Source organism: Talpa europaea (assembly GCF_964194135.1).
Source record: "Talpa europaea genome assembly, chromosome: 1".
Lineage (NCBI taxonomy): Eukaryota > Metazoa > Chordata > Mammalia > Eulipotyphla > Talpidae > Talpa > Talpa europaea.
The window spans coordinates 43,388,215-43,405,030 of record NC_140073.1 but is presented as its reverse complement, the minus strand read 5'-3'; the positions used below and the strand labels follow the sequence as shown (position 1 = coordinate 43,405,030).

The window sequence follows — 16,816 nt, the reverse complement described above, 5'->3', positions numbered from 1 at the left end:
GACAGTGGTATTACTGCAGGGAGTGGGATAGAAGGCAGATTTCAGGGCCTGAAGAATTGAATAGCAGTGGGAAAATAGAAGCAGATAAAATAATACAAAGTGTTGCCCATGAATTAATGTGTCAGCAGTGATCAAAGCATTTTGAGTGGTGAGTATTCTGCAGCGATTCTGGGGAAGTGAACCATGGAGTATGGGAACCGTCCTGTAGTTATACTCTACAAATTTGAACCTTATAGACAAAGTTTAGATCAAATGCAGTAAAGATGGTGGTTATTTCTGTTTCTGGTTCTCTCTAAACAAAGACCCTGAACTTGAAGTTACACATCTCTGTCATGTCCAAGGTGACTAACTCCACTCAAGATCCATTTTTCTTCCTCCTCACGGGCATCCCTGGGTTTGAGGCTTACCACATCTGGATCTCCATCCCTTTCTGCTGTCTCTACGCCATCTCCATCGTGGGCAACACCACCATTCTCACTGTGATCCGCATAGACCCTTCCCTCCACCAGCCCATGTACCTGTTTCTCTCCATGCTGGCCCTGACTGACCTGGGTCTCACCCTCACCACCCTGCCCACGGTCATGCAGATCCTCTGGTTCAATGTTCAAGAAATCAGCTTTGAAGCTTGCTTTGCACAGTTATTTTTCATGCACACCTTCTCCTTCATGGAATCTTCTGTTCTGCTGGCCATGTCCTTTGACCGCTATGTAGCCATCTGCCGCCCCTTGCATTATGCCACCATCCTCACCAATGAAGTCATTGGCAGGATTGGGGTAGCCATCATTGTCCGCTGTGTTCTGGCTGTTCTTCCTCCCCTTTTCCTTCTCAAGCGCCTGCCCTTCTGCCGCTCCCACCTTCTCTCTCACTCCTACTGCCTCCACCAGGATATGATTCGCCTGGCCTGTGCAGACATCCGGGTCAACAGCTGGTATGGGTTGGCTCTAATTTTGCTCATTACTGTGTTGGACCCTTTACTGATTGTGCTTTCCTATGCATTGATTCTGAGAAGTATCCTGGGAGTAGCCTCCATGGTAGAGAGACTCCGAGCCCTCAATAACTGTTTGTCCCACATTCTGGCTGTTCTGGTCCTTTTTGTTCCTATGGTGGGAGTATCCATGACCCATCGTTTTGCCAAGCATGCCTCTCCTTTGGTTCACGTTATCATGGCCAATATCTACCTATTGGCACCTCCTGTGATGAACCCCATCATTTACAGTGTGAAGACTAAGCAGATCCGACAGGGAATTATCCGTCTACTTTCCCAAAGAAACATTCATTTAAGATGAGAGAATAGATTTGTTAATAATTCAGAAGTTAGAGTTACTAATAAGAGAGTAGAATCAGAATTGGGAAGTGGAGTCTACAAAATAAAACTCCATCATATTTTAAAGCAGTATGATGTAGCCTTGGCTTCAAGCAAGAGATTTTTAGACTGGGTGGAACTAGCAGCAAATATGCTGTCCAAAATAAATATGAATCTGAGTCCAGTAAATTCCAGCTCATTTTGTTAGTTACTAGAGTAGTTACCCGTTACTAGTAAGATGAGCTTCATTGAGTAAAATTCTATTTAAGTTTTGTCTCCCTTTCTGAACAGCCTTCTCTCCTGTGGATTTGGTAGAATAACTTTGAAGGAAACCTTTGGTTGTTACCCCTCTCGCCCCTCAGTCTCTTGGGCACCTTTATTGAGACATTCAGGTAAACTCTAGTGGGTAGGAGTGCTCTGATTTTCTCTTGCAAAACCGTGGTCAAACTTTGAGGGTGGATGGATACAGGCCAAGCTTCTCAGTCATTCTGGTTTAACTAATCAACACCCAGCTTGATTTCAGTCCAAACAAAAATAAGCACAATATCTAAAGATTATGATGGCTTAGTAAGATTTCCCACAGACAGGATAAGGGCCCTTCCTTGCTAGTATTCCTTAATACTTATAATGAAAACTTCAAGGTGGTCTACAAATAATATTTAGGGAATAGGAAGTCATTTGTCTAAACAGAACAGATTTTTTAAAAAACTTTTTAATGCTTTAATGTGACTAATTCCTAAGTGAAGATTCCCTTTGGCTTCATGGTATTTCATACTAAAATAATCTGGTGGATGGGATATGACCTTCATAATCAGATTATTGTGTGAAAACCAGATAAACTCTCTTAGGATTATCAGCTTGAAAGGCAGCATAGTTTGGCTCATAACTTCTGATCATCGAGTTCATGGCGCAGGTGGTCGACATTAGGACTGATTTAGATTTGAATCAAGAGAGTCAGGGTTTTAATGGGATCATAGTGGAGGATTAGGAGGTGAAAGACAGCAAGTAGAGTAGGTTGGTCTTTCCCCTCTGATGTTCTTCTCCTCCCTCGCTTTCCCATTTTGAACTAGAGCCTAGAAGTTAGCATGTTTCTTCAGAGAACCATCGATTAGCTGGAGGAGGAAAATAAATTTCAGTCTCAGGGTAGGGACATTAGGACCAGGAAATCAAAATGTTAAAAATAAGTCAAAATAATAGGTGGGATATAGAGCAAATTAAACTTTTCATTCAGTGGAAGAAACAGGCTTGAAAATCTCCCAAAAGAGCTTGAGACAAAAATAAATCCTGATATTATGCCAATTTTTGATGAGAAGCATATAATACCATTAGTAATCTCTTCGTGAAAGAATTTTATGGTCATAGATAATGATCTAGAAATAACAGTCAAAATTTAACTGGAAATCAGATGAAGATTAAATAAAAAAAAAGTCTTTATACCTTTTTTAATTTTTCTGGGGTTTTTTTTCCCTTAACAAAAGTAGATTTTTTTCTTTGGGGGAAGAGGACTTTTTTCAGTGGAGTTTATGATTTAAGAAATGATATGATATGTTTATATATCAAAATATATTTGATTTTTGAAAACACTTTATTGATAAATATTCCTGCATGTTATTCAGTGCCTGCAATATAAATAACTATACTAATCATATTTTATTATAGAAATTTGTTTCTATTTCTTAAAATTTAGAAGGTTATGCTATTGACCCTTTTCAAGATACATTAAATAAGATTTATAAGAGGACATAAGAATGGTGATATAGAAAGGATTACACTAGTTCAAGTGGCAGATAGCCCATATCCTTACTATAGAAGAAAGGACCAAGCTCCAAGCTGAAGAATCTCTTTACAAAAAATGAGCAGAAGAAGAAAAGAGCCAGAAGCAACTTTTTTTTCTTTTTGAAGCAAACGAAATATCCTTCAGTTGGAGAATAGACAAACCAATTCTGCTAAATCCAGAAATTTAAAATGGATGAGTTTATAGCTACACAAAGATATGGATGAATCTTAGTGCATATTGGTAAGTGAAAGAAGTTAGTGTGAAAACTCCTATGTATTATTCTATTTATATGAAATTCTGTAAAAGGCAAAACTATATAGAAAGTAAACTGAGCAGTGTTAACCAAAGATTGAGGGTGTGAGGTGCTGAGATGGTCAAGTATAGAGAACTTCTTCAAGTGGTGATATTCTGAAATACTGTGATGTACATACATGACAACATGAATTTGCCAAAACCCATAGTAGTTTACAACACAGAGTGAACTTTAAACAATGATGTAAAAAATATACATACAAATATATATTTTTTTTAAAAATTAGGGCATTAGTGTATCCCAGGATGGAATGCAGAATGAGCCAAAAGAATATAGTTACAAATACACAAAAAAATCACAATGAATGAAAAGGGAAACAAGGTTTCTGACCGAGGCACTTTGGTAATGGGTGGCATCTGTAAGACCAAAAACAAAAGGAAGCATTAATATTGTACTGTAGTTGCTAAAGTAACTTTTCATCAGAGTGCAGAGTGAGAACACTTGTGCAAACACTGTACAAATGTACGGGAACTGACAAAAAAATGTCCAAAAATAGATGACTGGATCAAGAAGATGTGGTGCATATACACAATGGAATATTACTCAGCAATCAAAAAAGATAAACACATACAGTTTGCAGTTACATGGATGGAGCTGGAAGGGATCATGCTCAGCGAAATAAGTCAGAAAGAAAAAGAAAAATACCAGATGGTCTCACTCATAGCAGAAATCTAGAAAACCTAAATAAGGGACTAGGAAAAAGACTAATTAATACAAAGTAAAAATCAAAATCAACAAGCAACTATAAACCAAAGAGACACACTATGGGGGGGGCAGGGAGAGGCAGGATTAGGGTCAAAATAAGGGGGGGTGCAATTGTATAGGAAATATAGCCAAAATGAAAATGCATACATTGTGTAAAAATGAAAATGATGTAAGAATTCTATAAAATAAAATATTTTTTTAAAAAAGTAAATAGATGGCAGGTAGGAGAGCCAGGTTTCTCCATGCTAGACTGAGTGGTTAAAGAAAAGCTGAGGGGCAATTCCACTCCTAGGTATTTACCCAAAGGACACAGAAACATCAATTCCAAAGAACACCTGCACCCCTATGTTTATAGCAGCACTGTTTACAATAGCTAAGCTTTGGAAACAACCCAAATGCCCAAAAATAGATGACTGGATCAAGAAGATGTGGTACATATATACCATGGAATATTACTCAGCATTCAAAAAAGATAAACACATGCAATTTGCTGCAACATGGATGGCGCTGGAAGGGATCATGCTCAGCGAAATAAGCCAAAAAGAAAAAGAAAAATACCGGATGGTCTCACTCATAGCAGGAATCTAGAAAACTTAAATAATGGACCAGGAAAATGAATAACTATAAGAAAGTGAAAATCAAAATCAACAAAAAACTATGAACCAGAGACACTTTTAGGGGGGCGGGGGTGGGAGGGGAGGGATTGGGGTCAGAATGGGGGGCTGCAATTCTATGGGGAATATAACAATAAAATTTATAAAAAAAAAAAAAAAAAAAAAAAAAAAAAAGAAAAGCTGAGGGGTGGGGGCGGGGGTTTGAATGTTCCATGAACACTAGTCAGAGGCAAACTATATATGAAGTTGCATTTAGTTTAATGTGGATTCAGATGGTTAAATACAGGACTATGTATAGATGTTTGTATATATGCAGGTTGGTCTACAGATGTATATTTCTTTGCTGTCTTAGCTGAGAGGCTCTAGAAGCAATGACAACCTAGTAGCAACCCAATCACATGCACTCACAAAACCTTATATATTTTTGAAGACTATTATAGCTTATCTGACAAATAAAATCAATATAGAAAATACTGAAACTAAAAAATTTTCAATGAGAAAATTAGCTCAAGACTGTGACACACTAAACTGTTATTATTCTACCATATTGCATACTTACATTAAGAAAAAAAACTGATTGAAACATCTTTTTAAATGCCACATTGTCTAACTTGTCTAATAATTCATCCTATCAAGAATAAAGTAAATTCGAGTTGAAAAGTGTTAAAATAGTTTACAAGGGGCTTATGTCTTAATGTGAACAATATCTATTTGTATTTCTTTGCCTATCGGCTTGGAAGCTGGGATTCCATTGTTTTAATATCACCACTTGAGTTTTTATATATGTGTGCATATATATGTATATATGTGTATATTTGTATGTATATTTATATTCACTTTGGCTTCATAAAAGATGTCATTGATGAGCATCTAATCTAGTGACCTTTAAACTATTGCATATTTACCAGGAGGAAATAGAAAACATTCCTGGAGTTGCCTGAGCACACCATAGATAGTTTTAAAGAAGCGAATTTTTAGATATTCAAAATCCATATGCATTTTTTGCTTAGTTTTGTCCAAAAACGTACCTGGTTTTATTGTGTATGTCACACATTTTTTTTTCATCTTCTTTACAACCTCATTTCTTTCACTTTACCCTCAAAATAATAATAAAACTCGTCTTGGACTTTTCCATGATCTATTAGCCCAATATGTAAACATTTCTGAGAGCAAAGAAAGGGTTCTACTGGAAATTTGGAAAAATTTAATGCATCGAATGACAGGGATGGCTGTGTAAAATACTCTAAAACAAATGGTATCAATTTTATTGCTTTCAACAAAAGTAGAGAGAGATCAAAAGAATTATCATTAATTAGGTCATTAAAATATTTTTGATCATCTTATGATTTTTTCCATTTAAATCCAAAAGCATCAAAATAAAAGTAACTGGGCTATGACAAAACAGTTTTAGTATCACCTTCTTATTTATATTATCAAATTTACCAGTATTAACATTTACAGAAAGTGAATGGGAATGTAATTGTTGCTAAATTTTGTCTCATTCCATGAATAAATAATACTCATTTCAGATCCAAGAAAAAAAGCCTATGTAGCTCTTTGAAACGAATTTCCAATAAAATTTTATTTTTTTTAAGATTTAGGTTTATACAAGACCTGGGGTACAGGCCATAGGCGTGGGTGGGTGAGAGGATTCACCAGAGACAGAGCGGGGAGCAGAACAGGAAGACAACCAAAAACACTGCTGAGGGGAACAGCAGGTGAGACAGAAGAGGTCTGCTGCACCATGTGGGTATCTCCGTAGCTGGCCATCGGGAATCAAACCCATGCTGCGGAGGCTGCAGATAGCTTCACAGCACTGCACTCAACCCACTGCACCACGAGGGAGGGCCCAAATTTTACTTTTAACATATCAAAATTAAAGTATGTTTATGTTTTCTTGGTCAACTATGTACTAATAAGTATTGGAAAATAATTCAGTACAGAATACATTCTTAAACAATTTTTATGTTCATCAATTTTTAAACAACAAATTTAATTACATATACACATTTATGCTACAAATAATTATGACAGAGTGATCATCAAGTAGTTTCAAACTTAAGAATACATTCCATCATCAAAACTTTTTGGTGGGAATTAAATAACAATTTGAAGTCTAGAAGGAACTAATGTAAAATGTCTATATGGTAAAGGATGTGTTCATGCATTTTTAAATTCATGATGTCAAGTATCAAAAAAAAAATCAGCATTTAGATTCCATTTAGCATTTAAAGCTGTACTGTACCAACTTATTTTAAATTGACTATATTTATAATATATCCCAAAATACATACTTAACACTATGTAAACATGATAAAATTTTAGCTGTCAACTTGAAAATGCATGAAAAATTACATAGCTTTGTTACTGTGTTTAATTACTTAGAGAAAATATAAAACTTCAATGAGCAATGTTCTGAGTAGACTGAGTACTTCAAAAAAGTACTGGGAAAGGTGACTAAGAGCACGATGAGGTATGGGAAAAAAGACATATGGTGAAGAGAGCACTTTTATTGTAAGTGGAGTTCTTGAAGTGAAAGGCTCTGAAAACCTGAGAGGAGCTACTGATGAACCAGCACAGTCCTGTCATTCCCTCTCTGCCAACACCATGTTATTTAGGTGGGAAGGTGGTCATTTCCATGTGGGCAAATATTTCCAGGGAACACTAGGCTGCCATAGGCGGAAGTGAGCAGTGTCAACTAGACCCAAGCTCACAGTACTGAAAGGGGTGGGGTCAGGGAACAGATTAAAAAGACACACACTGCATGGCGCATTGAGGTTAGTCAAGGCCAAAAGGAAGGGAGCAGGGGAGCAAGGATATCCAGGCACAGTGATATTTGGGCCTGCGTGGTGGTGGATGTTTACCTAAAGAGAGTACCTGAGATTCTCTCACAGAAGAATTTGAAGTCTTTGGGCATTGTGAGGTTGTCCAGATTTCATTTACAACTGAACTGGGGTCACATAGACAGCTTCTCCAAATCCTTAGAATCTCTTGGTACATAAATCCTGGGAGTTGAGATCATTGGATGCTGGGTTGTGGGGAGATTCTACCTCCTTATATAGTAGTAGGGTTCTTCATAATTTATTCTAATTTATTGCATAGGCCAAGAGAATGGATTGTTTAAGCAATATTTGAGAGGGGAAGGGAGCACTCTTAATAATGATCCTGCAGAAAATAAGTATAAACCATGACTATCTGGAGCAAAGTAGCAAGTACACTTACTTTATTCAAAAGCATGTTCCTAAGATGATTATTGTGGGGGAAAGTCTCTTAAATCCTGCTTAGATCATTAAAACAGAAATTTGCATTATTTTAATTCAAATATCATTAAGCCTCAAGACTTTATCCTTAACGTGCTATTTTTAATTTTTATATTTGGAGATTGAAAGGGAAAGAAAAAGGGAAATTCATGATCTCTGTCCTGGAATGATCATATCCGTTGGAATTACATGCACATATGCACATTCTGAGATACACATACACTGATAAGATGTGAGAAGGAATGGACAAACGATGCCTCCCAGATTTAAGCCTATGGTGAAGTTTTGAATTCCTCATTCCTATTACTCTTAAAAATGCCTGATACAGAGTTTTCCCCACAGCAGAAACACCATCAGAGTTTATGCACTGATTCAAAGTACCTGCCCTGCTGGAGTGTTTCAGAGCAATTCTTTCTTGCAGGAGAACAAGGTAGCAATTCCCTGTCGGATTGGCTTGGTCTTGACACTGTAGATAATAGGATTGAGCACAGGAGGCACGAAGAGGTAGATGCTAGACATGAGTGTGTGGACCAGGGGTGAAGCATGCTTGGCAACACGATGCATCACAGACACACCAATCATAGGCACATAGTACACAAGCACTGCACAGATGTGAGACACACATGTGTTGAGGGCCTTCCGTCTTCCCTCTCCAGAAGCGATGCCCAGGACTGTGTAAAGAATCAGTATATAAGAGACCACAATGAGCAGTGAGTCCAACCCAAAGCTGGCCAGGACTATGGATAAGCCCAGGATGCTATTGAGCTTCGTATCAGCACAAGGCAGCTGGATCAGGTCTGAGTGGAGGCAATAGGAGTGGGAGAGAACGTTAGTGTGGCAATAGGGTAGTTGCCTCAAAAGAATTGGAAGTGGGGCCATGAATAGCACGCTCTTCAGTGTGATGCTCAGACCCATGGAGATTATCCGTGGCAAGGTCAGGATGGTTGTATAGCGCAGTGGATTGTAGATGGCTACAAAGCGGTCATAACTCATGGCCAGCAGGACCCCTGACTCCATGCAGGAGAAGGTATGAATGAAAAACATCTGAGCCAGGCAGCCATCAAAGTTAATCTGACGGAAATCAAACCAAAGAATGCCCATGACCGTGGGCAGTGTGGACACGGAGACACCCACCTCAGTGATAGCCAGCATGGACAGGAACAGGTACATGGGCTCATGCAGGGCAGAGTCTGCCTTCACAGCCGCCATGATTAGACTGTTGCCCACAATGGCCACAATGTACATGGTTAAAAAGGGGATGGAAAGCCAGCCATGTAGGGCCTCCAGTCCTGGAATGCCAGTCAGGAAGACAGATTGAAAGTCAAAGCTGTCATTGCTCTCAGCTCCCATGTCACCAATGATGAAGAACAGTCTTCACCTGCTGGTTTAAAAAAAAAAAAAAAATGAAGTTAACTCCCATCTATAGGGTCTACTGCCTAAGTAGCTTACCTCAAAGGCTGTGATCTTGAGCAGGTAACTTAATCTTTTCAGCCCGTGGTGTGTTCATTTGGAAATCAGGGCTGAAAATACACTTGCTTCATAAGGTTGTTATAAATATAAACAAGGTATTATTTGACAAGTGAAACGTTGAATAAATATCCACTGCTTTATACTTAAGGGGTCACTAAAACCCAGAGAGGAAAAATGGTTTATATATCAAAATCTTAAGAATCAATTTCTGCAGTGTCTAGGTTATAGCTTAGATTCACAGACTCTTTCTGTACCAGTCATTTCATTCCATTGTGGAGACGAGAATAAACCTCAGTGTAATCTAGGATGGAATCGTAAGAAAGATTTTTGGCTCTACCAATGTGTCAGATAAATGATAAAAAAATATGCAAATACACACAGGCATCAAGAAAGACACTCAAAGATACAGAGATACAGTGAAAGAAAGGGATAAAAAATACAGAGTTACCAACAGAATTATATTTAGGAACTTAATTTTTATGCACCTATCTAGAAGATACAAATAAATTCAAACTCACCTGAGGAAACTTTGTGAAGTGACTGGTCAGGACTCACAATGGCTTCAGAAAGGACCTCAGGAAGCACTAGCCAGGAGCGGATAGAGACTTTGTGTCTTTCAGTGACAGTTCCCAAAAGCAAGGGCCTCTGGTGTACTTGTTTGCCTGAGTGTGAAGCTGATGAGGGGGGAAGGAAGGAGATTAGATCTACCTTGGGAACAGAAAGAAAAGGAAAAACACTTCCTCTAGAGATTTCGTTCTCGCTCCATAAATAGAATAAAGAAGTTGCTATCATTCCTTCCTTGTGATGAAGAGGAAGATGGAAAAAAATTCCTCCATGCTCTTTTGCAATCCTCTGCTCCAATCATCCAGTCTCAAAACTGGAGTTCTGAGTTCATAACCCAGTGTCTAGATCCCCAAATTCTGTGTTTAAAATCCATCTCCTAGGCATAATCTAAAGTTTATGTTCCAATGGATAAATTTTAGAAGGTAGAATCCAGAGAACACAGCTTTAAACCCAGAATCAGGCCCAGGATTTAAGCAATACAACCATGGCTACCTCCATTCATTTACCACTACTATTCCCCACCTAATCCTATCATCTCCCTCCCACACCCCACTCTATCAAGTTCAAGGTCTTCTCCAGAAGAACCATCCCAGAGTAATGGAAAAGCATGGGATTCACATCACACAGATTTATATTTGAGTCCTAGCTTTGCCATCCACCATCTTCATGATTTAGATGAGCATTCCTTCAACTTCCACCTGATATGTAAAGAGAATAGTACCTATCTACTGGAGGTGGAGTCAGACAATATGAAGAAAGTGACATATTTAATGTGATTATATCGTAAGTGGTAATTATCCCCATCATAAATTCTGGCACAGGTCCTAATTTTAGATCTCCCAAAAGAATTACTTTCCCAATACCTTCTTTTTCCTTTAAGTATTTTATTTTACCTCTGTCTTGTTTCAGTTTCAAGTAGAGTGGGAGTATATTGAGGAGAGGAATAAAAGGCAAGCTCTGTCCTTTTTCTAGGAAGCAGTAGGATAGATGAGGGAAAGCAAACAGAAGATAGACATAGAGAAAATTTTACTTTCTCCATGAAGAAATTTGAAATAGTTCAGATGCAGTTTATGAATTCCTTCTGCTTGCAATTATTTTTTATATTTTTTTTTATTTTTTACATCATTGTTCATTTTTAAATAATATTTGCTTCCCCCCACCCCCTCAGGTATAGTCCCCATAGAGTTTCATTCCCCAATGCACCTGTGCACCATCACCGTAGTCCCCTGTGCTCCTCCCTCCCTCCCTCTGATCCCTCTCCCTCCTCCTCCTCCCCTGCAGGATGTCTCTAATTTATAATTGTCCATTTTTGCTTTGTTGTGTTTTGTGCTGTTATTTTTTATTTTACACTGATGTCTTATTGGGTTCTCCTATATTCCTGCTATAAGTGAAACCATCCAATATTTTTTTTTCCTTCTGGCTTATTTCACTGAGCATAATGCCTCTAGTTCCATCCACATTGCTGCGAATGGCATGAGTTTATCTTTTTGATTGCTGAATAATATTCCATTGTGAATATATGCCACATCTTCTTGATCCAGTCATCTGTTTTGGGGCATTTGGGTTGTTTCCAAGTTTTACCTATTGTGAATAGTGCTGCAATAAACATAGGGGTACAAGTGCTCTTTTGAATCAATGTTTGTGTCCTTTGGGTAGATCCCTAGGAGTGGAATTGCCAGGTCGTATGGCAGCTCCATTTTCAGTAGACTGAGGAATCTCCAGACAGCTTTCCATGGTGGTTCGACCTGTTTGCACTCCCACTAGCAATGTAAGAAAGTTCCTTTTCCACCACATCCTCGCTAACATTAGTTGTTGCTTGTTTTTATATATATATATATATATATGCCATTCTTACTGATGTAAGGTGGTATCTCAATGTGGTTTTAATTTGCATTTCCCTGATGATAAGGGATGTTGAACATTTTTTTCATATGCCTATTGGCAATCTGCATTTCCTCTTTGGAAAAATGTCTTTTAAGTTCTTCTGCCAATTTCTTGACTGGATTGTTTATTTTGTTTTTGTTGAGTCCTGTGAGTTCTTTCTATATCTTTGTGATCAGTCCCTTATCAGTTGACTGGAGTGCAAAGATTTTTTTCCCAATCAGTGGGGTGCCTTTCTGTTTTGGTTAATGTCTCTTTGGCTGTAATGTCTCTTTGCCCTTTGTTGTCAGGCTGTGCTGTCTGGAGAGACTAGTAATTTCTGGTTATATAAGCAGGGAATCATCAAATCATCAGCTTTAAAAAATCACCCACAATCTGACTCAGGCAATCTCTCAAGATCTTTTTCCCCAAGAGGGTCAATGTGAAACCCACCGTTTGTCTAAAGGAAGCTATCTGCAATTCTCCCACTATGCTAGACTAATATTCTAAGTTAAAGGTTCTCATGTATCAGAGTTACTAAATTCTGGGGTTTTACCACTGCCTTTTCTGCCTCTCCTAAAACTCTTGGCAGAACTTTAAACTCTTGGAGAACTTACTAAAACTTAATCCCCAAGGGTTCCAGCTTAGGAAAACTGAGGAAGGGTCTGAGAATTTGCACGCTTCACAGGATTCCAAGCAGTACAGTTGCTGCTGGTTTGGGAGTCACCTTTTGAGAGCCACTGTTCTAGATTCTTGTTATCCATGAGTCATAATGTTTTTGTTACAAATCAGGCTGGCAGATGTTAGAATAGAAAACATTGTGTTTTTCAAGCTTTAATCATTAAGAGCAATTCTAATTGAGAAGGTCTTGTATTGGTGCCTAAGATTTTATCTTTCTAATGAGCATAGATACAGCAATGTTATTGCTCACTAGAACATACTTAGGGTTAGTGAGATTCTAAACTTTGTTGTCTAACTATTTCTCAAGTGGTTACTTACATCAATATCATAACCTTCCCTTTATAACCCCGTGTCAAGCACTGTAACCTCTCTCATCCTTCATAACCTACTTCTCACACACACACACACACACACACACACACACATACACACAACACTTATCCTGATTGCCACAAAATAAATAGGTCTATATATCATATGAAGCACCAAGCCTCCACAGGGATGTTATTTGCCTGTAGTGTTTATGTCATTTCCGTCACTCTTAATGGTAGTGGAATTATTTGTGTTCAAGTTTATGAGCTCCACACAACTTCAATTATTCCCATATATAGTAAACATTTTTCAGAATATCTGCTGTTCTCCATTCAATATTTTCCCCTTTTCTGCCTCTTTCTTTAATCATCAGTATGTTATACTTACCATTATAACTTGTAAAGAGACTTTTACACAATAAATGTTCAATACATATTTGTGGATTTAATTGAGTCAGATATTCTTTTATTAGTTCTACGTACACAACTGTCAAGATCCCAGACTCTTCTCTTCCTTGTTTTAAGTTTCCAAAAGTCAGCAAGTCCCAGTATTTTCTGCAGCGGAGTGTTCTCACAGTCAACAGCCTTCCTCAGTTCTGGGTTTTATAAAAGACCTTGAGGATCCCTCTGCGTATCTCCTTTGTCTTCACACTGTAGATTATAGGGTTGAGCATTGGGGGTACAAATAGGTAGACATTGGACATCATGACATGAACAACCGCTGGGGCACTTTTCCAGAAACGGTGGATCATGGACACAGCAATTATAGGCACATAGAAGACCAGCACTGCACAGATGTGTGACATGCAGGTGTTGAGTGCCTTAAGTCGCTGCTCCTGAGATGCAATAGCTAACACAGCTTTGAGGATCAACATATAGGAGAGTAAGATAAAAGTTGAGTCTATGCCGTAGGTGAAGATGACCACAAAGAGCCCATAGATGTTGTTAACACGCACATCTCCACATGCCACTTTCATGAGATCTGGATGGAGGCAGTATGAGTGATGCAAAACGTTCCCCTTGCAGAAAGGCAGTCGTTTCACCAGAAAGGGGAAAGGGAAGAGAGTGGTAAAACTCTTGGCAAGGATGCCCAATCCCATAGCCAAGATGCGGCTATTGGTGAGCACAGTTGCATAGTGTAGTGGGTCACAAATAGCCACAAAACGGTCGAAGCTCATGGCCAGAAATATACCTGATTCCATGAAAGAGAAAGTGTGGATGAAGAACATCTGAACCAAGCAGGCATCGAAGCCAACATGGCGGTAGTTGAAGCAGAAGGTCGCAAGCACTGTGGGCAGTGTAGAGAAGGACACCCCCAAATCATTGAGAGAAAGCATAGAGAGGAAGTAGTACATGGGCTGGTGCAGAGCAGGCTCCCGAATCACCACCGTGATGATGCTGAGGTTGCCTATGATGGAGATCAGGTAGAGGATGCAGAAAAACAGAGCAATCCAGGCTTGACCTGTCTGCATCCCAGGAATGCCTGTCAGCTGGAGAGTGGCTGGCTGGAAGGGGGTGCCATTGAGGCCCAGCATGGCCGGAAGGTGGGAGAATACAGAGTGGGGATGAGCCCAAGAGGGTTGGGGGAGTTCTTCACTGTCTTTCAGACATCCTGTCTCCAACACAAAAGGTCAGAGATTGAAAGTGTTTGTCTGTGTTCCTGCTTTACTTATTAAACTATGAGCTATTTGAGGATAGCTACTGGGTTTTGCTCATTTCTGTATCACCAGTGCCCACTAACCTGTCTAGACCACACAGAAACTACTTAAAGGTAGAATAATCAGGTGAGTATCCATACATGACAAGGTAACAGAGTAGGCGATAACGTGGACAAAGTCCCCTAATTCTGCCTTTATTTTTTTAAAAGATTTACTTATATATGCATACAAAAACTGGGATATAGGCCAGAGGTATGGGTGGTGAAAGGATTCACCAGAGACAGAGTGGGAAACAAGACAGGCAGATTGACTGAAATAAACTGCTGAGGAGAACAGTGGGCGAGACAGGAGAGGTCTGCTGTGCCATGTGGGTAGGTCCCTGGCCGGGGATCAAACTCGCTGCAGTGGCTGCAGATAGCCTCATAGCTCTGTATCTTAACTCCTTGTGCCACCAGGGAGGCCCCTAATTCTGACTTTAAACTATGATCCTTTCACTTCCCCCATCTCACAACAGAAGCCATATTCTAGAAATTGTATGGAAACTAGAAATAACAAAATAAGGAAAAGGAACACCACCTATAGCTTTAGGAACCCTTTGCTAGATGGCATAGATAAAACTTCTACAGCTATGAAAAGGCTTTAATAACCTTTACTCAGACTTCACCTCAACCTCCAAATCCATGGGTATCCCTAAAGTTGCCATCACCATAAACTGTTTCACCTCTGAAATCCTCAATTCCAATATTTTTACCTTCTGACCACATCCTTCTGCTTCTCAGTTCTCTTACCTTATCCAGCCCATGCACTTGCTCCCAGAGTCTCAATAATTCTCCCATTTTATTATGATCTATTTGTTTACTAACACTTCCTTCCTCACTCTTTCCCTGACCTACTCTCTCACTAGGACTCATATCTCCACTTTTTCTTTTACTCTCTTTTACATTGCATGGTAAACTCCATCCTTTGACCAGCTCCATAATCAACCTGGGTATACAGCTGGATTAAATCAAAGAAGTAAGTTGTATTAGAAGAGACAAGAGACTGAGTACTTACCAATACCTAAATTTATACTAATTAACACTTTTACCTGTTCTTACCCCTGGTTTCTGAGAAAGAGATGCCTCCCCTTCTCCAAGGTGAGGACTTTCATCATCAAGATTCAACCTTTTGCCATCTCCTCTTCCATTAGTCCATTGTACTGTATTCTAGCCTCGCCCCTTCAGGTAGTAACCAGGTGCAAAACCATCCTGTCATTAAAATACAGCTTTTTCCTCTCTGGCGGCTACTCTGTTAGCCTTTCCAATTCTTAGTCAAACTTTTTGAAACACTGTCTCTGGATGCTCCCCCATCAATTCTGAGATACTAAAAGTCAGCAGTTCATTCTTCTAGATCTTGCCTTTTATAGCTCATCAAGTTGCTATGACTAGTACCCAGTCACTTCCCCTCCCAACCAAAACTAATGTGTTTATGGTAACCAGTAACCTCCTTGTCACACAATCTAATGAAAACATTCTCTCTCACAACATATTTGATCTTCCTCCAAGAGGTAACACTTCATCATTTTAGAAGTGCTCTCTTCTTCCAGAGATATCATTTCTCTCCAATTTTTCCCCTTCCTTGATTTTTCCTTTACCTTCTTTTTTTTTTTTTTTAACCTTCTTAACTGCATCTTCTCTTTTTGTCTTTAAATTGCATCAGCGTGAGCCTCCCCTGGTGGCGCAGGCAGTTGAGAGCAGCACTATGAAGCTGTCCGCAGCCTCTGCAGCAACAGTTGGATCCCGGCCTGCCGGCGAGGGTCCCACGTGGCACAGCAGACCTCTCCTGCCCGCTGCTCCCCTCAGCAGTGTATTTCGTCAGTCTGCCTGTTCTGTTCCCTGCTCTGGCTCTGGTGAATCCTCACATCCTCCCGCGCATCTAGCCTGTACCCTGGTTCTTATAAGGATAAATAAATAAATCTTTAAAAAAAATAAATAAATTGCATCAGCCTAACTCTAGGAAAATTTAGCAATGGTCAGAATGCTATAAATTGAAAAAAAAAAACATATTATCAACTGTCTCAGACTATCCAAAATATCTCTATATTTCCAGGGTACCAGATTTCTCAAAATTAAAGCTCCATAATGGAATTTAGGCATAATAGTACCATTATTCCTTTGGCATTTTTGAGAGTGTCCATCCTCTTCATAGCCTTATTAGTAAGCAGAGTGAAATTAGGTAAAGACGAGAGACTGGAGAATGCTCAGTCATAATCCTGAATTTATATGGGCTAGAGAAGGAATTGATCTATTCCTTTGGTTTCA

At 39.1% G+C, this 16,816-nt stretch overlaps 3 protein-coding genes across 3 annotated transcripts; 1 reads left to right on the top strand and 2 right to left on the bottom strand.

The window, feature by feature from the left end:
* Nucleotides 1–332: 332 nt before the first annotated feature.
* On the top strand, nt 333–1,286 carry LOC311182265 (olfactory receptor 51Q1-like; the record flags this gene model as incomplete). The annotated part of the gene is made up of 1 exon (XM_084250936.1): nt 333–1,286. One exon carries the CDS (start codon nt 333–335, stop codon nt 1,284–1,286), a length of 954 nt encoding a protein of 317 aa, XP_084107062.1.
* A 7,085-nt stretch (nt 1,287–8,371) lies between these two features.
* LOC311182302 (olfactory receptor 51I2-like) lies at nt 8,372–9,322 on the bottom strand (the record flags this gene model as incomplete). The annotated part of the gene is made up of 1 exon (XM_084251001.1): nt 8,372–9,322. The coding sequence occupies one exon, from the start codon at nt 9,320–9,322 to the stop codon at nt 8,372–8,374; it is 951 nt and encodes a 316-aa protein (XP_084107127.1).
* Nucleotides 9,323–13,448: 4,126 nt separating this feature from the next.
* Nucleotides 13,449–14,393, bottom strand: LOC311182406 (olfactory receptor 51I1; the record flags this gene model as incomplete). The annotated part of the gene is made up of 1 exon (XM_084251163.1): nt 13,449–14,393. The coding sequence occupies one exon, from the start codon at nt 14,391–14,393 to the stop codon at nt 13,449–13,451; it is 945 nt and encodes a 314-aa protein (XP_084107289.1).
* Nucleotides 14,394–16,816: the final 2,423 nt, after the last annotated feature.